Raw genomic sequence first — 20,905 nt, forward strand, 5'->3', positions numbered from 1 at the left:
GCAGCTTATAAGCAATGTTGGCCTATGATTGATGCTACCATATTCACCAAGAAAAACTTTCATAATATATAATTTTTCTATTTAAAATGTTTTATTTAACCAAAATTGCAAGTCAAAGTGTGTCATATTAGAGAACATGTCAATATCATAAATGACATACATTTGGAATCAGAGGTAGTAGTATGTACTTCTGTAACTAACCAACAATGGGGTTTGATGAAAAAGATCCTAGGAGATCACCACCTAACAAATAAAAATGAGTTACCCATTCTTATTTAGTTTTGTACATATTTTTCTTGCAAACGATAGGGTTTTGTGGCACATGGTATTAACTATAATCTAAAGATGGCCATACCACTAGATGCAATTAAAAATTCGAGGCAAGAAAAGCTTGGGAGGACAGGTCTCCCGGCCCTTTTAATAAGAGGGGGATATATTTGCCCTGCAAGGAGATCTCTTCCTTCCCATTTTAAAAGAGTCTCGTGCATCATTCAATCAACTCTCTCTCTCTTTCTCTCTCTCTCACCTCCTCTCCGTCTTCTCCACCTAGCTTTGTTCATCTTGTTATCCCAAGTCTTCCTTCTAGCTAGGTCTTCGGTCTCGGACATGAGTGGGAGCAACTTTGGGGACAGCATGGGGTGGAGTAGTGGGAGATCGTCTGGCTCGAGAAGGGGCAAGAGAGGCGGCAGCGGCGGCGGCGGCACCGACAAGCCCAAGCAACCGCAGCGAGGGCTCGGCGTGGCGCAGCTTGAGAAGATTAGATTACAGAGCGAAATGGCGGAGTACTTCCATCCTCTCGGCCAGCCCCCCAGTTTGATCCACCGAACGGGCAGCCTCAACTTGGTAAGTGATGATGGGAGTCCTTGCAAAACAGTTTCTCTTCTATGCTGGCATGCCATCATGTATTATTAGGAATCCTAATCTTTTTGTGCTTTTGAATTGAATCGATCTAGCAGGAGGATGCACGGGCGTCGACGTCCTCGCTGTCGTCGTCGCCATCTTCCTCCTTCCATCCTACCACCATCTCGTCGCCGTTCCCAATCCATCAAAATTTCGCGGTACATGGACACCTTTTCCTTGGAAAGATTACTAGCTAGTAGTTCCTTAGGAAGGAATTGGTCTGTCAGAAATTCAGACTTGCATATATCTAGCTTCTACATGAGAGAGGGATAACCCAAATGGAAGCCTTCTTTGATGCATGATTCAGTGGGTATGGGTTGATATATATAGCACAGGCCGGTGACACATGCATGTGGAGATAACAGAAATTAGTCCCTTTTTTTCTGAACACAGAAGAGTGTGGGTCTTAAAGCCTAATTCTCCATGGCCAACAGTGAACTGATTGGTCTATCGTTTGTTCAAAAGCAACATCTTTGACGAGTCATGCTTCTACCAGATTCGGTTGAGTTGCATACATATATGTACTTTAATTTCTAGCTAAGTTGGGTGGAGTTGACAGCTCTAAATCTCTTCTTTCTTTGTGATTCGTTATTTGTCGCCTTTTTCTTGTTTGTGTGTTTTCTTTGATATCTAGCTCCATCATGTGGTTTCTCTGTTTGTGTAGTTCTTCTCAATCTAGTAACACATATTGTTTTCACTGTAATATAAATTGATTAATCCACAGCGAACTCCTAAAACCAGTGTATATATATCATCTTCTTTTGTGCTTTAATTTCCATCCGAATGCATTATGAATTATTGTAACACCAAGCCAGATAGAGTTCTTACATTATTTCTGGCTTTATCCTGTAGATGCCATACGGAGAGAGAGACGTACGATATAGTGAATTCCAAGCTCCCATCATAAGGTACGGTGGTGGCCTGGTGGGAACTCATATATTATCACTGCATGCTCACTCTTACTGAATTTAAGAGATGACTCACCTTCCAATCGGTTGCCATAAGCTCCAACTAACATTGCTGATTTTGTAACTACGTGTGTGCCAACTACCAGATCACCGAGCAGCAGTGCTGTCTATGGCAACCCACATTACACGCAGCATCCTAACATCACATTGCCTCTCTTTGAACCACAGGTATGTAGACCATTATATAAGAGTGGGGCAGAATTGAAATGAGTGATCTAATTATATTGTTCACCTAGATGTATTATATATCTTACCGTTAGTAAAATTTTGGTATAGGAATCAACCCGATTGAAGGGACACCATGATCGAAGTCAGTCAGCAGATTCAACAAGTTTGAACTCCGACGACCCACAAGACGTGGACCTTGAACTCAAGCTATGATCCTAAAATGTTCCTAGCTCCTTTCTCCTCTCCTTCGATGTGATCTTATGTGATAGATTTGTTAGTCTTCATGGCCTTTTCACTTGTGGTGCAATAAGTTTCTGAATTGGTGCCACTAGTCAGAACCAATGCAAGAGGATTTGCCGCCTTCTCTGTAATGATATATGATGCCTGCTGCCAGAAGAGAGAAATAGTATTAACGTGCTTTTTTAATCAAGACATGCATGTTGTGCATGGGCATGGGATCTGGTGATCATATCTAGCAGTTGTTCTGATTGTACTGTGAAGCATAGAGATGTGTTGACTCTTGCCTGCAACTGCAAGCATACACTGACACAGTTGGTATATGGGTTTTCATTAATTTATGCAACACAATTTCATCATTGCTGAGATCAGAGAGAATGTTCGTATGTGTATGAGCACTTGCACATATATGCATGCCAGCTGAATATTTTGATCCAGAACCACACAAGATATGGAAATAGAATAATAGCTTTATCTGCATGCATGATCTCAAAACACAGCTGTCTTCTGTACTACTTCTAGTACAGCTTGCTTCAGCCGTTATATTATTTCGTTCTTGATGTCTGTAGTATACAATCTTCTCTCCGTTAATTGCACCAAGGTTCTTGATCTACCTTTGCATAGTAATATATATATAAGAATGCGTCTTTTAACCATGCATGCATATTCATAGATAGTGTGCATATATACAGCATATACATGCTTAGGCAAGGATACATATATATGCTCCATATTAGGTTCAGGTTCTGTCTTATTGATCAGAAGCTATCACATTGTCAGACTTTCAGACTTCAAATATATGTACTATTCTCGTCATCTGTTTGTTTTAGAGCTTTTAGATACATATACATGCACGACACATTATCAGCGCGGTGGAATATTGATCAGCAGCTAGCCCATATCATCTACGTACATTCTACGCTACAATATATAAGGTATGGTTTGCCCACGCTCAAAACTATGTATCACAATTCATGCTTAGTTGCTTGTATACTAAACTAGAGGTAGCTACATTATTATTAGGTATGGTTTTCCCACGCTCAAACTATGTACCACAATTCATGCTTAGTTACTTATATACTAAACTAGCTACCTACATTCTAGTGCAATTGTATATGTGTACGCAAATGTAACATCATAGTAAAAATAAATTGGCAGCGTAATTGTGCATACTAATATAGATATACACTATATATATAATAAATCTGCATGTAAAATAATGCATCTAAGCTCATGAGTGTGATTGAACATGTGGATAAGTGGAGACCAGTACCATATCAATATATATTAGTGTGTACACAGAAAATATGAATACCAGTATATATTATGTAGTTTTGCATATGCGTGTTTTAGTCGAGGTAATATTAATGCCAGCAAACAACGCGATCGCGAGATAAATGTGCACTCTAGCTTAGCTTATATATGACAACTCAGTGTCTGAATGCTGTATATATGCATATGCAATGGCTAGCAAAATCTATATGTTCTGGATTACACAGCACGTGCAGTACTACTATATTTGTGATCTGAATAACTCTCTTGTTAATGCAAAATTTCTCTTTGCCCCATGCCTCCACACATACTGTACACGTGCATATCATATACAGTATCTGGTTTCTGTGCTTACTAGTAATGCTGGTCATATACAGTATCTGGGTTTCTGTGCTTACTAGTAATTAATACTGTATGTAGTTTATGAATTACTAGCTATATATATATATCCCCTTGAAAAGGCAAAATTAATGCTTGGTTTAAGTTCACATAACTATATCTTATTACAATATCATCATACTCAACAGTCTCAGATTAAATATGCAACAGTTATTTCATTCCAACAAGTACAGACATCCCTTTTCTAAAAAAAAACAAGTACAGACATATCAGGTTGCAATCTCTATTAGCAAATTTATCCTTGTTTTCTAATGGAGAATGTACTATATATAACACCGGCCATGCATGGCACTAACCAATAATGCAGAAGTATATGTATACTGTACACATAAATAACACCAAGACTCCAAGAGCATAATTGCCTAGCTGGCATCTATTGTGTGAAGAAGAATTAGCTAGGCGTGAGATGCAGCATTCAATTACTGGCAGTACGTATGTTTCTCCCCCCAAATGATTCAAGATGACCTTTATTTGATACAAAGATTAATCTATCTCATACACACATCATATATGCACACCTTTACGGAGACATTGCATGACAGACTAATCGAAAAAAAGTATATATAGATTATGTATGGACATAATCAAACCATATCATCCTCGATCTCAATCTCCATCTAATAAGCGTGTACGAATCTTCCTGGAAAGATCCTACTCATCCTGTCATATGACGAGTCCTCGCTGTCCCCCCAAAGGCGTATCAGCTTCGATCGGATGCGAATTGCACCAAATCCCAAATGGTACTTTTCTAATCCGACCTTTTCAGTTCATCATCGCATGCATATGCCCGCTCTGCATTTTTAAAACGCACGCTGCATTGCCTGCCTGCTGGCTGCCTGCACACACATAATCGTTCGGTCGATCTGAGGAAAACATGCATGGTGCAAGTTGATATACTTAGGAGATCGATGATTAATGGCATATTATATTTTATACGTCCACCATCATCCACAGGGCATGCAAGAGCTAGAAGTATATATGCATAGGACGCACGTTACGGCTGGAGCAACTTGCAGCTAGTGGTGTGTGCTTATTAGCTGCTGATCATCTCACCTTCCAGTAAATTAAAGGCCTTGTAGTGTTTGTTTCGGAGGGAATGTCATTAGTTTGCACAACTGCAGTACCAACATGCAGCAGTTGGATGCAGTGCTACTTGATGGTGCAACTGGAGATATAAATGCCAGTTGATCAATTGTATGTACATTAATTATATATGCACTGTATAGTTGTACGTACATGGTACAACCATATATGCATAATTAGGAGTAGTAGGAAGAAACCATCGCGTATATAAGACATAAGACTCTATTTGTTTGATCTCTTGGCTAGTTTTGGATTGCTAGCTTTTGAGAGCTCAAAAATTAAGCCAGATCGTTAGAATTACAGTTGCTAGCTACTATGTGATGTCTCTATTATATAATAAGTTGTTAAAGAAATGCAATCAGAGACGGACTTAGTTAGCTTAATTACGTGGGTACACCTAATGTTGGCCAAAAGTGGATCAGGTGAATTCTCTAATTTACGTAAGGGCCGATCACTCAGCTCCATAGGTCCAGTATTGCCACTTTATATAGCTAGAGCTCGCTGGTTTCAGAGCTGGATATAGTGCTGTGTCAACGAGATGGCGGATGTGGTGCCGATTTGACAGAGCAAAAGCGCACGGCCACTCAAAGGCCGGCCGGCCGGCCGCGATTAGACAAGGGGGCCGTGTGCTTACATAGATTTGATTTCAGACCACACATATATACCAGCTGATGTTCTCTTGGTGATAACGCAGCGGATGAGTTAATATATTCGGAAGCATCAGGCATTCAGGCCCATCGATCATGTGATGCATGCTTGATCATGGCTAATGCCAATTATTTATATATGTAGATAATGCGTGGCCCAATTTGTCAGTATAACTACACGTACCCAGATAACACACACGCTCTAAGGGCTTGTTTGACACAGCTCAACTTCACTAGTAAAGCTGTTTTTTTTAGAAAATAGCTTCATGAGTGACTTTCTAGATGAAGCTGAGCTGTTTTGGAAAAAGTGTTTGGCAAAATAGCTTCACCAACTACTTCATACATAGTTGAGAGAGAGAAATGAGGGAGAAGCTGCAATAAGCTACTTTTTTCCAGCTTCATCCAACTTATGTCTTTATGAGAGGAGGAGAAAAACAGCTTCACACATGAAGCTGTTTTGGAAATAAGTGTTTGGCAAAAAAAACAGCTCACAACAGCTCATGAAGCTGTTGTGAGCTGTACCAAACAGGCCCTAAGTTTGCTAAGTCTGATTTATTAGTGCAGGATTTTAGCTATACTGTACCTGTGTACGCCGACGTGGCTCCCTTCGATGGATTAATTCGCATTTTTAACCAGTGCGGTAAAACAAAACAATCCTGATATATGGCGGCGCGCGATCGCACGTGTATGTAGTCACAGTACGTAGTCCTCGAATACATGCACGAGCACAAAGGTTAGCATGCGCACCTAAATTTCTGCACGGCAGGGAGCTAGCGAGCCCGCCGCCGGCCGTGACCCAACTTGGGGCGGGCGTGCTGTTGCGCACGGCGCGTTCCTCCTCACCTCACCAAGCATGCATGCTCGATTCGGTGGCGAATCGGCGACTCGACCCTGCTTCTCCATCTTTCGGGCGCCGCCGCCGACGTGCCACTGCCAGTTCCCGTGCTAGCGAGACGGCGCATCGCATCAGTGATTTCTTTAGTGCAAAAAAAAATATTACTGGACCGAATCAGGCCAGGATCTTTTGTGGCGGGGATCTAGTTGCGGGCGATAGCTTAGGCCGGATAAGTGCTGGAGGGCATGATGTGGGCCTCCAAAGATATATAGTTCGAGAACCTCCAACCCAGGAGAGACTAATGGACATAATGGGCCTCGTGCAAGTCCAGTTGCTGCTAGAATCCGTTGCCGCACATGCCTCGCGATTCCTTTTCTTTTCTTCTTTAGCAAAAGAATCTATTTTATCTTATTAAATTACTGCTGTAATCTAAATTTTCTTCTCGAACTATAAAACCAGATATCACACCCCTGAACTCCCAAAATTGCTCAAGTTACCACCACACCAAGTTTCAAGTGCTTTTGAATACAGTTCTATCTTTTTTTATTTAAAACATATTATGATAAATAGTTAGTACTTGGTAAGGTTTTTAAACCGTAGAAAACACTTCTAGGTTTCTAAAAGTTCCATAGAAAATCATACAAATATATTTGGATACAGCAAATGCAAATATAATATTTAGAGCTTGTGAAAATACCTCGAGAAACTTACAAAAATTATATTTATCTATAGGAAAGAAGAAAATTATACCAAAAATTGTAGAAAAAACCCAAAACATTATAATTTATGTTTAAACATGTTTTTAAAACTTTCCATAACGAAAAAGTGTAAGACACAATCAACACAAATGTATAGCATGAATGCATTCATTATTAATGTATGTTGCATTTGGCATTTCTGGCATAAATTTTTTAAAATGTGTTAAGACACGATTAAAATATTTGGAATTTTTTTTAGTTTTCTATATTTTCCGAAAGCTAAATCTTAGAAGCTATTTTCACGAGCTCTAAATTTTTGTTAGGATTCTTCACATCCCAATCTATTTCTACAATTTTCTTAGAATTTTAGAAGCGTAGAGTCATTTTTTGTGGTTTAATTTTTTTAAGCATTTATGATATTTTAAATAAACTAAAAAAAGGACAAAGTCGTCTTCAAAACCACTTCAGCCTAGGAAGTTAATTTAAACAGTTTTGAGAGTTCAAGGTGTGCAATGTCTAATTTTAGAGTTCAAGGAGGAAATTCATACTACAATGAAAGTTTAAGGAGGTAAAATAGTGTTTTTTTTAATTTTGCTAGAACATTTGTTTTTTCTTGGTACAACGGTTTTTTTCGGTAGAGCCAAATACTTTTGTTATTGTGATGATAAAGCTGCAAAATGTTCCATGATGAAGACTTTCATGGAACATATGATGTTAAAATGGTAAAAAGAAAATAAATCATGTTCCCGTTGAAGAAAAAAAGGGAACATAGACGTCTTTCGCTCTCTTTTTGTTTGATTTGATAAGAGGAACATCTCATGTCCTTCTTTGACTCCTTTTCTCTTTTATATAATATGAAAAATGATTCCAAATGACAAGTGAATAGGTCTAAAAGTTATAATTGTAAATAAATCAGGATTGAATCTATGGAAGCATTAGTTTATACATTCCTTTTAGTTTTGACTTTAGGGTTATTTTTCGCTATATTCTTCCGAGAACCACCTAAGGTTCTGACTAAGAAATGAAATAATTTAATAGAAGGAAAGAAAGAAAATTAATTAAAGTAAGAAGTCCTCCACTTCAATTAGTTTCCATGTTCTTCGAATGGATCTCTTACTTGTTGAGAGGGTTGTCCAAAAGCGGTATATAAGGCATACCCAGTAAAGCTTACAAGTAAATCGAATATACTGGAAAAAACATATATGGAGATGGCGACTAAAGTTGTTGTTTTCATTTTTAAAGAATTTCAAGTCACATGGGCGAAACATCACCTGCCACGCACAACCAACCAAAAAGTGAACTTAGGTCGACACAAACCAGTGACTTAATCTTGATTATAGATTGAGGTTTTGACAATATTTCGATATGATGTAGGTGGATTTGATGGAACACAAATCGACTAGGCCTGCAACTACAAGGTCGCCCACTGTCCTGGTCCATCAATTTACAAAGTTGCAGGAGCAGGACTGAAGAGAGTGGACTAGAGAAGCTTATTTCCTGCTTTTCGCGGAAACCACAAGATACTGTTAGCTATATTTAAACGACCACCGTTACTCATGCTTCTCCGTACCCAAACAAGCACACGCCCACCATACAATTATTACGAGGTTGCGATGTATGGACAATGGCGAGCATGCAACGGGGTCCTCCTCCGGCTTATAGCTTATAGGAGGCCGCCGGCCAGGGTCCAGGAAACCACTTGGGGCAGCCTCGAGGTTCTCTCCGTCGACAATGGGTCCTCTCCTCCGCGCCGCCGTGCTCTCCGTCGCGCTGCTCGCCCTCGCCGCCGTGGGCGGCGAGGCGCACAGCGCCAGCGATTTCCTCAACATCTTCAAGCCGCGGAACGAGCACGACTACTTCCACAACGCGAACCAGGGGCAGGAGGAGGACGTGATGCCCCGGGCCAGCGACCAGCAGAACCTCATCACGGCGCCCGTGAGCTCGACCGGCCTCATGAACGTGCCGCCCCGGTCCGCGCCCACCGCCGTGGCGCAGGACACGGTGGTGCTCCCCGTGGACAACGCCGCGGGGTTCCCCGGCGCGTGGTCCATGATCAGCGAGAACGCCGGCGTGTCCGCGATGCACATGGTGATCATGCACAGCGACAAGGCCATCATGTTCGACACGGTCACCACGGGCCCGTCGCTGCTGAGGCTGCCCAAGGGGAACTGCCGCCTCGACCTCCGGAGCAAGGAGGTCGGCGCCCAGGACTGCGCCGCGCACGCCGTCGAGTTTGACTACGCCACGAACGGGGTCAGGGCCCTCAAGGTTCGTGCTCTGCCTGACGCTTCGTCGTCCTTTTCCATCGTCTCTCTCGGTTTGTTGCATGGTTCCAAAAGGACAAAAATCACGCACGAGCCGCGACACGGCCACTGTGCGCGTGCTGCGTGCATGCAGATCTTAACGGACGTGTGGTGCTCATCGGGCGCGCTCGACGCCGAGGGCAACCTGGTGCAGACCGGCGGCTACTTCGAAGGGGAGAAGGTTGTGAGGTACCTGAGCCCATGCGGCAACTGCGACTGGAGGGAGTTCCCGGGGAGCCTGGCCGAAGGAAGATGGTACGGGACGCAGCAGATACTTCCGGACGGGCGCTCCATCGTGCTCGGTGGCCGGCGTGCGTTCAGCTACGAATTCGTTCCGGCGGAAGGGCAGTCGAACGCGCAAGCCAATCCCCTGCAGATACTTCGTGACACCACCGACGACGTGGAGAACAACCTGTACCCGTTCGTGCACCTCCTTCCCGACGGGACTCTCTTCATCTTCGCCAACGACCGCTCCATCCTGTTCGACCCCAGGAACGGCCAGGTCGTCCGCGAGCTCCCGGTCCTCCCTGGCGGTGGCCGCAACTACCCTGCCTCCGGCATGTCGGCGCTCCTCCCGCTCGACCTCCGCCGCGGGGACGTCCTCAGTCCCGAGGTCATCGTCTGCGGCGGCGCCCCCAAGAACGCCTTCAAGCTCGGCGAGGCCAACACTTTCAACGCCGCTCTCAAGGACTGCGCGCGCATCAACCCGTTGAAGCCCGGCGCTCGGTGGGCGACCGACCAGATGCCCGTGCCCCGGACCATGGGCGACCTGCTGGTCCTTCCCACCGGCGACCTGCTCATGCTCAACGGCGCCGCCAAGGGCTGCTCCGGCTGGGGTTTCGGGCGGCAGCCCGTGCTGAGCCCGCTCCTGTACACTCCGCGGCTGAAGCGGGGCTCGCGGTTCCGGGCGCTGGCACCCACGACCATCCCGCGCATGTACCACGCCTCCAGCGCGGTGCTCCCCGACGCCACCGTGATCGTCGCCGGCAGCAACACCAACTCCGCCTACAACTTCAGCGGCGTCGACTTCCAGACCGAGGTGCGCGTCGAGCGGTTCACCCCGCCGTACCTCTCGCCGGAGCTCGCGGCGAACCGGCCCGTGATCGACGTGGGGACAGTACCCGGGGACGGGATGGCGTACGGGGCCAAGTTCACGCTCCAGTTCTCCACGCCGGGGCAGGCCGTGGTCCAGGACGACGTGAAGGTGACCCTGTACGCGCCGCCGTTCACGACGCACGGCTACTCCATGAACCAGCGGCTGCTGGTGCTGTCCGTTACCACCTTCACTGCCGACGGGCAGAGACACACGGTAACGGTCGACGCTCCGGGAAAGCCTGAGCTCGCGCCGCCCGGCTACTACATGCTGTACGTCATCGCGAAAGGCGTGCCGAGCAAGGCCGCGTGGGTGAAGGTACACAAGTGAGAAGAGAAGGCGGCTCGATCGGAGGTGTATGTCCGTCGTCGCGTTTGGCACGAGAATATACGTACGTGTCCACCGGAGTAGCTAGCCCTCTCTGACGACCGCATAGTAGGAGAACGTACGGCAGTGGCTCAGGGCATGCCTGTGCATCGGATTTTGTTTGTTTTCTCCGTTAATTTTGCAATCACGTGGTAAGGTGCTCCCTAATATTTGGGGGCAAAACATATGTTTAGTACAGGGATATATGGATCGACTCAGATTAAGTACCAGCGATCCAAATTAATGTGGCGTCGTCATCGTCCGGTTATTAGTAGTGTTAGCCTTCCAATAACAAGGAAGAACAACAGGGACGGAGAAAGTACAAATGTATCTGTTGTGGTATATATATACATAATGATGCACTTTTCCTATATTTCTGAATTTTAAGACGATATTTCACTATTTCTGGCAACGCTCTTGTATTACCAACTAGTATAAGTAAACTATTACTTTCGTGATTTGTTATTTGTCTTTATGTCATAATATATCAAAATTTTGTCCTTGTATAACTATAGAAACAATTGTTAAATTGTCTTTGTGCCAACATAGATTAGATTTTGTTGAATTTATGGTTCCTAACGAGTTTTTATATTTTCGGAATAAAAGAATTACAGATTATGTCTATAGAAATTAGAACAAACTAAAAATGCAATTATAATTATAATATAAAATATATGCAATAGTTGTTGCCTTATTCTTGCCATTTTAAGAATAAGGTTATAAAGAGGGAAGGAGATCTAGATCATCGATATACATCCAAACATAATAAAATTTAGTGCACTTTACCTCTAGATTATCTTTGTTCCATGTACTTCTCTTTCCAAATACCGGAACAAGCATCAAAAGGTAGTGGTCTATGTTATCACTCCTTGATATATAAGTTTGTTCACATGTTACTTCCACTCAAAGTCCTTTTGATGAATAAATGTCTAACTCGATCCTTTTTATGGAGCTCTTAGAGCAGCTCCTCTTTGATTCCAAAGAAGTTCTCCAAATGGTTATCATTTGTATAGTGATTTTATAAAGTGGTTATCTAAGACAAAATGTGAGTAAAAAGATTAGAACAATCATTTAGTTCTTCATACGACAATCATTTGTCTTCCATATGAGTTTTTTTATTGAGTGTTAGGGTTTGGAGTTTCGACTACATGATAGCAGACTACCAAAAGACTATCATTATGAGAGTTTAGAGGGCTCTAGTAGATTAGGAAAAGTTGTACCAATTTCTACTCTTTTGTTATCTATGAAAATTTACCTTCCATTTATAGACAATCCTCCTTTGCACCATTTTGTTTTGGCACGCTGATATTTTACGTTGAAAGATTATCTAATGGAAAGAAGAGAGATAGACCGTATCGAAAGAATTAGCTCCGGCAACATCTAGCAGCTATTCGTGTAAGATGAATCAAATGGGTAGCATATAAGACATAGGGATTATACTGGTTGCACGTGGTGCCCTACATCCAGTTTGAAATAGCTTTTCTCTGTATCCATATGCTCAGTTATAGGGGCTATTGTGTGTAGCTATGCATTAGAATGTGGGAGATGGGATCCCGATTGAGGGCCCCTACCCTCCTTATATAGTCCGGGGTAGTTAACATAATCATTCTATTCTATCGCCTTGATATGGCGGTGTTGGATATCCTCGAAATGTCTTGATCTCCAAGCTAGTGAATTCGCCTTGCCTTCATGGGCCTCTTACCTCGTCGTCTTCGGCCTAGTAGACAGGCATAGTGACTTTAGCATTAGTAGCAGCACCCAAGAAACAGGAAAATGCCGCCCACCGTAGCTCATGCTCTGCGCTGCCGCCTAGGTGTCGACGAAAGCTGGTCGGCAGTCTACCTTGGGGTATACCCACGGTAGTAGTTTATCGGTAGACGGTGCGCAAACTACGAACTCGATGGTGACGCAAGACACGGACAAGCTTTTTATCCAGGTTCGGCCGCCGAGTTGGCGTAATACCTACGTCCTGCGTCTGGTTGTATTGATTTGTGTTGAGAGAATATGATATATGACTTGTCCTCTAGGGGACCCCTGCCCCTCCTTATATATCCTGAAGGGACAGAGTTACAAGCAAAGTATCCTATTTGGTACAATATCTTGTAGCCTTGCGGTGCACGCCGATCAGTTGTGCGCCGCATGTCTTCATCCTGTGGGTCGAGCCACCTCTGATGGTGCGGCCCATATAGGCCCATGAGGGTATAGGGGTTTATACCCCCACAGCTAGTCCCCGAGCACCATGTATTGTGATGTAACACGCCGTCTTGAGCTTCTTCGATCAGTGAGGCTTGACGTCTTCAATAAGTAGGAAAGTCGCCCAAACAGTTGCAACGGTATTTTGACCAACTCAAAAGACAGTTGATCAACATTGACATCGAAGAAGCAGGTTGTTCGAAGAATGCATGGTGCTCTTAATTAAAAAAGATTTCTTTCCTGATGAAGTGTGCCCACTTTACTTTTCTGAAAAGTATAGACCTCAAAAAAGCAAGCATATTCACCGCAAGGTAAAGTGTGCCCACTTAGTCCCCGAGCCTGGTAGTAGGTGACGTAGGCACGTGGTGCCAGGGTCTAAAAAGAAAATCATAGAAATTCTAAAACTGAGATGCATCGACAGATGCATCGTACCGATGTAGTCCCCGAGCTTGCTGGAAGGCGAAGTATGAGCCTTGTAGCATGGTCTAAAAAATTGAATTTATCAGTCCCCGAGCATATCATGCTCGTCTGCAATTGAATAGACTAATCGACCAGTCCCCGAGCATATAACGCTCGGTGGTCGGTACAGTCCCCGAATTCTCAAATTGGTGGGCTGGTCGACCAGTCCCCGAGCGTATAGTGCTCGGTGGTCGGTGCAATCCCCAAACTCTCAAATTGGTGAGCTGGTCGACCAGTCCCCGAGCGTATAGTGCTCGGTGGTCGGTGCAATCCCCAAACTCTCAAATTGGTGAGCTGGTCGACCAGTCCCCGAGCGTATAGTGCTCGGTGGTCGGCACAGTCTTCGAGCACAACATAGAGACTAGTCGACAAGTCCCCGAGCGTGGTTGGGAACGTAAACGTGCTCGGAGCAGTCCCCGGGCACAGCGTAAGGAATAGTCGACGAGTCCCCGAGCGTAGCTTGTCGACTGGGCCAAACTCCTGAAACATAAATATAAAAAATAGGTAGTACATGATGTATAAATAAACTTTAGATAAAAAATCAGTACTGAGATAAGTTTTAGATTTTTTGTTATAAAATTAGCACGAGTTGTTAATTCATCCTAGAGCTTGTACCAGCTCTGGTCTAGCCAACAATCAGCATGAGGTGCGGAACCTAGGCACGCGTAGGATTGTCAGCCACGTCAGAGAGGTACTGCCGACCACCCGGAACGCAGAGGCCGGATCTCGTGCACGTGTAGGGAGGAGTCGGAGACAGTACCGGCTCTGGAAAGCTCGTGTAGGAGAAAAAACTAGTCGGCTAAAAAAGTTGTTTTGAAGAATAATAATAAATATTATGCCAAAAATAAATAAAATATTAGAAGTGTACTTATCTTTGGACGAAAGTCTGGTCGGTGGTGACAGAATTGTGTGGCCCTCGAGCTTTTCGACTTGTCATGACGGTGGTCGCTGTTGTCATAGGGTCGTTCTTCGCGGCGATTATTATTGCGACTGGTGGTCAGAGCAAGTAGGCCAAACAATTTGGTCGATGGCCCGAGCAGGTCAGTGTTGTCGATCTGCCTCCCTTTGTAGCAGGGAAGCGTGCGACGCGTTGTCGGCGTGGTCGGAAACGTTGCTGGTGTGGTCGAAGTCGTAGCCAGCGTGGTTGGAGCTGCAGCCGACGTCGGTGAAGAAGTGATCGGCACAGATTGGATCTACGCCTCCTTCGCGGTCGTGGTGGTGAAGCTGTTGAAGCTGACGGTGAACATGAAGCCGCCCGCCATGACCGCGAAGTCGGGGATGATGGCCATCTTGTTCGTCGGGAGAGCTGTACGCACACCCCCTACCTGGCGCGCCACTGTCGACGAAAGCTGGTCGGCAGTCTACCTTGGGGTATACCCACGGTAGTAGTTTATCGGTAGACGGTGCGCAAACTACGAACTCGATGGTGACGCAAGACACGGACAAGCTTTTTATCCAGGTTCGGCCGCCGAGTTGGCGTAATACCTACGTCCTGCGTCTGGTTGTATTGATTTGTGTTGAGAGAATATGATATATGACTTGTCCTCTAGGGGACCCCTGCCCCTCCTTATATATCCTGAAGGGACAGAGTTATAAGCAAAGTATCCTATTTGGTACAATATCTTGTAGCCTTGCGGTGCACGCCGATCAGTTGTGCGCCGCATGTCTTCATCCTGTGGGTCGAGCCACCTCTGATGGTGCGGCCCATATAGGCCCATGAGGGTATAGGGGTTTATACCCCCACACTAGGGCTCCTCTCTTTTTCCTCTTCGGTGCGTCTGCCGGTGATAAGGAGGAGATGAGACCTATCTCTCTTTTTCGCAATTTTTATATCTAGTTGTTTGCGTTTAGTACAAAAATCAACTAGCGAAATTATATGATTTTAGATCGGGATCTTTTTTCCTATGATGACTTTGGTGATTGCCACAACGAGATCATTGTAGCAGCCTTGCATGCGTCGATTATATTGACAGATAACCAATTTGTGGCCATTATCTGCAAAGTAAGGGGTGCTCCTAGGCACTCCCAACAAGGAAGTACTTTGGGCCATTGATCTCATCGTCAATTGTTGAGGAGAGGAAATCAAGAATTAGTGGTGATGATGACGAATCTGCATCCTTTGCTGCACCTGACAATATAACTATCGATATTCTTTCATCGATTCAGATACGTTTTGGATCTTGTGGCATATCAAATGTTTTGAGATTGGTCGTACTTAGCTCTAGTATTCGACAAAACTTTATTCATCCAGAGCATCATTTGCATTAAGGAAAGCTATCGAGGAAGAAGACGATGAAAAAATCTAGATAGAATATTATGTAATTTTTATTTTAGATTTTTTTTTCATATGTGATTTGGAGATGTTCAATGTCGAATCTTAATATAATCCCTTCTCTTTAGGAAAAAAGTGACTTTAACATTCTCTAGTGTCTATGAGGGAATAGGATTAAAAAAAAGAAATTACATCTATATAAGTTACAAAATGGAAAACATTGCGACTTCAGCGCGCGCACTCCATTTCGGAAAGCAAAATGTCTAGGCCTTGTTTAGTTACCAAAAAGTTTTGCAAAATTTTTCAGATTCTTCGTTACATCAAATCTTTAGACACATGCATGAAGTATTAAATATAGACGAAAATAAAAAGTAATTGCACAGTTTGGTCGGAATTGACGAGACGAATCTTTTGAGCCTAGTTAGTTTATGATTGGACAATATCTGTCAAATACAAACGAAAGTGCTACAATATCGCGAAATTTTTCAGCTCACCAACTAAACACGGCCTATATCAAATGCACCCCCAGTGGCTCGTAGGGAACACTCCCTCTTCGTATCGATCGATTGGATCACCTTAACAACTTCACCCAGGACAGCCACAGGTTCGTAGGCGCCCTTTATACCAACCAGCTCAGCCAGCGCCTCGATCTTTCTCGCAAAGGTCTCTTGACGGAGAAACGCATCGAAGCTATCCACTTCGTCGTCGGACTCCTCGGCCACCTGAACACCAGACGTGCCTGCGTCAGACACGGTGTCCGGATCACTGGTCTCCGCGTGAACACTCGTCGTCGCGAGGTCCGCGCGAGACAGCCGTGTCCGGTGAAGCGCCTCCAAGCCCATGGCCTGGGTGCCAAACGGAACGCCGACGTGTTCGGCTGCCGGAGGTGGTGGACGACCGAAGCATCGGAGGCCCGCGCCGGAGAGGTCGAAGACGATGTACTGCGGCGGCAGCCGCACCACGGCGGGCTCCATTTCTGCTGCTCTGTTCGCTGTTCGGCTGTACAGAGTACGTAGAAGGCAGCCGGTTTGTCAGCTTATTTTGTTCTTCTAGCTTCTACTGTGAAATAATAATAATAAAAAAACAGGGCGAAGTAAGATTATCGGCTAAGAAGGGGAAATCATGATGGGGGAGAGGATAAGTGATTACCTGTCTATCAGCGTCTAGTAGGACCTTGGATTTGTGTGGGTGCAGTGCAGAGGATCACAGATCACAGGTGGAGTGCTCTGGTGTGTGTAATGCGAAGCTAAGAGCCCCCCTTCTTGGCCCCTTATAAATAGAGCTAATGCTAGTGCTAGTGCTAGTGTCAAGCAAGTGATGATTTGACTTGCAGATAAACAAGAATTAGCCATGCATGTTCGATCGGCGTGGCATGCAACAACTTGATGAAACACTGAGGTTAAGGCCCGCTAATAAAGCGCTTTTGGACGAACCGGCCGGTAAAAGTTGTGTCAGGATGCTATGCTACTGCCCCTAGCTTCCGGCAAACATGCTCCCCGTCATGAGGCTTTCCGCTTGATCAGGATTGCCAAAACTAGGCCCTACCACAAATGCCCAGACAAACACTCTTTTTGAAAGGGTGTTGCGACACTCTTTCGTAGCAAAAGCGTTCGGCGCTGTGTTTGGTAGAATCGGTTCCGTTCTCGCTTAACCTGCAAGGCGAACAGACACGTGTCACACGTGCATATCAAGTTATATTGAACTGATCATTTCTCTTATTTTTCTTCTTATTTTTTTCTTTTCCTGACTGATGATGATCCTTTGTTCATGAAGATTGAAGAGGAGCTCATGTACTGCTGCTGCTACTGCGTGCTGTCCTTGGCCAACAAATACTAGCATCGTCGGTCTCTGCAAACTCTCTGCTATGCTGACAGGCTGAAAGATCATCATCATGCTGTAATGGCTGATGAGTTCGCCATTTCTCTCTTGGCAAAGTTCCAATGTGGTTAAAGTTAAGCTTCCTCAATCCTTGTGATGATGATTAGTGGAAGGCGTGCATGGGACCGATCGGCGAAAAGTACAGAGCGGCTCGTGTTTACCAAAGCCCGGCCTGCACGTCGGCCGCGGGACCCGGAATTCGGGGTCGCGCGTGCACACGACCGCGGCGTAGTGCGCGCGTGCGCGCCCGTGGCGGGGTTGGGGGCAGCTAGGAGGTCTCGTAGTCCCGTCAACCGTGGCCGGCAGGAGAAAGCGTGACACACTGTGTACTGCCGTGGCCGGGTTTTCGCAAATTGTGTGTGCTGGTGTACGGCTACAGTAGGCTGTACTACTGTCTACTACGTTGCCTATACCAGCATTTGCCATCGTACATCGTATCTAGGAAACAAAACAACCGCTAAGGGCATGTTTAGATGGCTGGTTTGGGCCTAAATACCATTGTAAAATTCAGATTTGTAAAATTATACGATAGAATTAGAAAAATACTGTTTGGATGGTTGGTTCAACTACTAAAATTACGGGTGTTTCAACCGGTTACAAGCGAATATAATTGTCTCAGCAGACATTTTTTTCTTGATCGGATAGTTAACCCATATTTCATTAAAAGGAGTATAACAACGTATTACAGAGTTTTTATGCTACCGGCTAGCAGCCAATAGACCAAAGCAACCTAGCTACTTGCAAGCAAAAATAACCAACTGATTACATTGGAACGCCAATACACGACCAAGCGTGTGAGGTAGCGGCTAGTGATGAGTACCCGACCTGCACCCACTCCTCTGCTTCACGAACGGTGTCGTCACGTAGTCTGTCTAGATCCGGCGAGGAATGGCAACCAAAAACCAAGGTGTTCCTGTACTTCCAGAGATTCCAAGCAATGAGCAGGAAGATTGAGTCTGCTGAAGGCCTTGACCCCTTGTCCACCCTCTTGTGCTGGCGCAGCCACCATCCAGCTATGTCCTCTTGTTTAGGAACCAGCGCTCCCAAGGCGAGTGGTGAAACCAGCGCATGCCAAAGCTACCTCGCAAGCGTGCATCCCAGGAACAAATGGCCGATGGACTCCGTCACCTGCGCGCATAGGGCGTAGTCGTCCATGTCCTGCAGGCCATTTCGCTTGCGCCTAGCCGAGGTCCATAGCTTGTTGTGCAAGGCTAGCCAGCCGAAGAACTTTATCTTTGGTGGCACCCGCGCGCGCCAAAGCTCCCATGCTCCTAGCAGCGAGGTGGAGCTAGAGAAGAATACTCGATATGTCGATGATGCCGAGTAGCGCCCATCAGTGGACCACTTCCAGATGAAGCGGTCAGCTTGGAAGGGATCCAGCGCGACGCGGCGAGTTAGCTCCCAGACTCACAAGAACTGGCAAATGACCTGTACAGTTGTAGCACCAACAATGTCCCTCACCTAACGGTTGTTCTGTGTGGCGTTGAACAAAGTCCGACGGCGACCCTCTCTTGATATCACTGCAAATAGGTGCGGCACAAAAGCCCTTAAAGGTCTGACCGGTGACCAGGCATCGGTCCAGAACATAGCCGACGCTCCATCCCGGGGCACAATGGACAAGATGATGTCCGCCATTGCCCTGATCGTGCCCTCACTGTGCCCTGGAAGACCGGCCCAAGATCGCTACGGTTTGGTCCGACGTAGCCATTCCCAGCTGAAAGGTCCAAAAGGCTAGAGGGGGGGGGGTGAATAGCCTATTTAAAATTCTACAAACTTCAACTAGACAAGTTGATTAGTAAAACAAAAGGCGAAGCTATTCTAGCACTAGCACGACTAAGCTATGCAAGCCACCTACACAAGTCTAGCAAGAAAGCTAAACACAAGTTACAACAAGAAAGCACAACTACAAACTTGTTACACTCCTAAACAAGCTAAGCAACTAGCAAGATATACAAGAAAGTAAAGGAGTGGAGAGTGATTTTTATACCAACGTTGTAGAGTAGAGATATATCCAATCAATCACTCACAATCATAAGAGAATCCTCGGCAAGAGATGACACAAGATTTTTTACCGAGGTTCACTTGCTTCCCGGCAAGCTAGTCCTCGTTGTGGCGATACACCCACTTGATGGATCACGAGCTAATTGGCAATCCAAAGCCAAACCCTCAGCGGGTGCCGCACATCCACTCACAAGATGGGGATCCTCCAAGCCACGAGCAATCCACTAGAGTAGCCAATTGCGATCTCCCGCGGGGAAGGCTCAAGAACCCCTCACAAATCACTTGGTGAGGCTCGAAACAATCTCCAATCACGAGCTCAACACCACCGCTGCTCCAAGCCGTCTAGGGCGTCGGGAAACACCCAAGAGTAACAAGAAATCCGCAGCAAACTCAAGAATCAAGTGCCACTGAATGCAACTCTCAAAGCAATGCACTTGAATCTCACTCAATCTCACTAGGATTAGCAATCAAGCAAGGAGATGAGTGGAGGGAGTGTTCTCTAGCTCAAAGTATGCCTCAAGTAATCAAATGTGCAAAGAGAGAACCTCCCAAAGCCGGCCACCTTCTATTTATAAGCCCCTCAAAGAAACTAGCCGTTGGCTGTTTTCACTGGGCTGAAAACGGGGGCACCGGACGCTACTAAGTGATCACCGGACGCTCGACCCCCAGCGTCCGGTGCTCAGGGATAGGCCACGCGTCCTCTTTGAATCTCGCGTGTCAGATTCTAACGGCTACCTGCAACACACCGGACGCTCTGCAAGTCCACACCGGACGCGTCCGGTGCACACCGGACTCATGCGCAGAGAGTTTGTCAAACTCGCGACCTCACCGGACGCTAGGCACCGGACGGTCCAGTGCTCACCGGACTCGTGCGCAGAGAGGGTTACAAAAACCCCTCACACCGGACGCTAACCACCGGACGCTCTCAGAGTGCGTCCGGTGCTCTACCCTAGTAGGGTCAAGCACACCGGACTCTGAGGCCAGCGTCCGGTGCCTCTGCACTCAGCATCCGGTGAGTGTTTCTCAGAGAGAAAACACTCCCGCGACTTCTCCAAATTTCCCACCGGCGCAATAGAAAATATACATTTATTTTTCTCAAAAGCGCCAAATCCCGCCTCGCAAGCTCGGCGGGA

At 45.6% G+C, this 20,905-nt stretch overlaps 3 protein-coding genes across 7 annotated transcripts; 2 read left to right on the forward strand and 1 right to left on the reverse strand.

The window, feature by feature from the left end:
- LOC8061853 (protein SPEAR1) lies at positions 433–2,629 on the forward strand. 3 transcript variants are annotated; one of them, XM_021455520.1, is made up of 5 exons: positions 433–843; positions 954–1,058; positions 1,753–1,808; positions 1,955–2,036; positions 2,145–2,629. In XM_021455520.1, exons 1-5 carry the CDS (start codon positions 607–609, stop codon positions 2,247–2,249), a joined length of 585 nt encoding a protein of 194 aa, XP_021311195.1. In that variant the 5' UTR covers positions 433–606; the 3' UTR covers positions 2,250–2,629. The 3 variants fall into 3 exon arrangements, with proteins under 3 accessions (XP_021311195.1, XP_002456129.2, XP_021311196.1); XM_021455521.1 differs by having other exon boundaries at positions 434–843; positions 957–1,058; XM_002456084.2 differs by lacking the exon at positions 954–1,058.
- LOC8061854 (aldehyde oxidase GLOX1) lies at positions 6,109–11,371 on the forward strand. Its single transcript, XM_002456085.2, has 2 exons — positions 6,109–9,475; positions 9,605–11,371. Exons 1-2 carry the CDS (start codon positions 8,939–8,941, stop codon positions 10,931–10,933), a joined length of 1,866 nt encoding a protein of 621 aa, XP_002456130.1. The 5' UTR covers positions 6,109–8,938; the 3' UTR covers positions 10,934–11,371.
- LOC8061855 lies at positions 16,294–17,404 on the reverse strand. Of its 3 annotated transcripts, none has more exons than XM_021457875.1 (2): positions 17,043–17,404; positions 16,294–16,949 (listed from the first exon to the last, which is right to left on the reverse strand). In XM_021457875.1, the coding sequence occupies exon 2, from the start codon at positions 16,865–16,867 to the stop codon at positions 16,391–16,393; it is 477 nt and encodes a 158-aa protein (XP_021313550.1). In that variant the 5' UTR covers positions 16,868–16,949; positions 17,043–17,404; the 3' UTR covers positions 16,294–16,390. The 3 variants fall into 3 exon arrangements, with proteins under 3 accessions (XP_021313550.1, XP_021313549.1, XP_021313548.1); XM_021457874.1 differs by having other exon boundaries at positions 16,294–16,892; positions 17,043–17,403; XM_021457873.1 differs by having other exon boundaries at positions 16,294–16,952; positions 17,043–17,402.

This window comes from Sorghum bicolor, chromosome 3 (genome assembly GCF_000003195.3).
Source record: "Sorghum bicolor cultivar BTx623 chromosome 3, Sorghum_bicolor_NCBIv3, whole genome shotgun sequence".
Lineage (NCBI taxonomy): Eukaryota > Viridiplantae > Streptophyta > Magnoliopsida > Poales > Poaceae > Sorghum > Sorghum bicolor.

Excerpts from the sequence above, each read along its gene's own strand:
- LOC8061854 (XM_002456085.2), top strand. The coding sequence starts at position 8,939 with ATGGGTCCTCTCCTCCGCGCCGCCGTGCTCTCCGTCGCGCTGCTCGCC. Across the intron at positions 9,476-9,604 it reads ACGGGGTCAGGGCCCTCAAG|ATCTTAACGGACGTGTGGTG; the intron begins GTTCGTGCTCTG and ends GCGTGCATGCAG.
- LOC8061853 (XM_021455520.1), top strand. The coding sequence starts at position 607 with ATGAGTGGGAGCAACTTTGGGGACAGCATGGGGTGGAGTAGTGGGAGA. Across the intron at positions 1,059-1,752 it reads CAATCCATCAAAATTTCGCG|ATGCCATACGGAGAGAGAGA; the intron begins GTACATGGACAC and ends TTTATCCTGTAG. Across the intron at positions 2,037-2,144 it reads TGCCTCTCTTTGAACCACAG|GAATCAACCCGATTGAAGGG; the intron begins GTATGTAGACCA and ends ATTTTGGTATAG.
- LOC8061855 (XM_021457875.1), bottom strand. The coding sequence starts at position 16,867 with ATGGAGCCCGCCGTGGTGCGGCTGCCGCCGCAGTACATCGTCTTCGAC.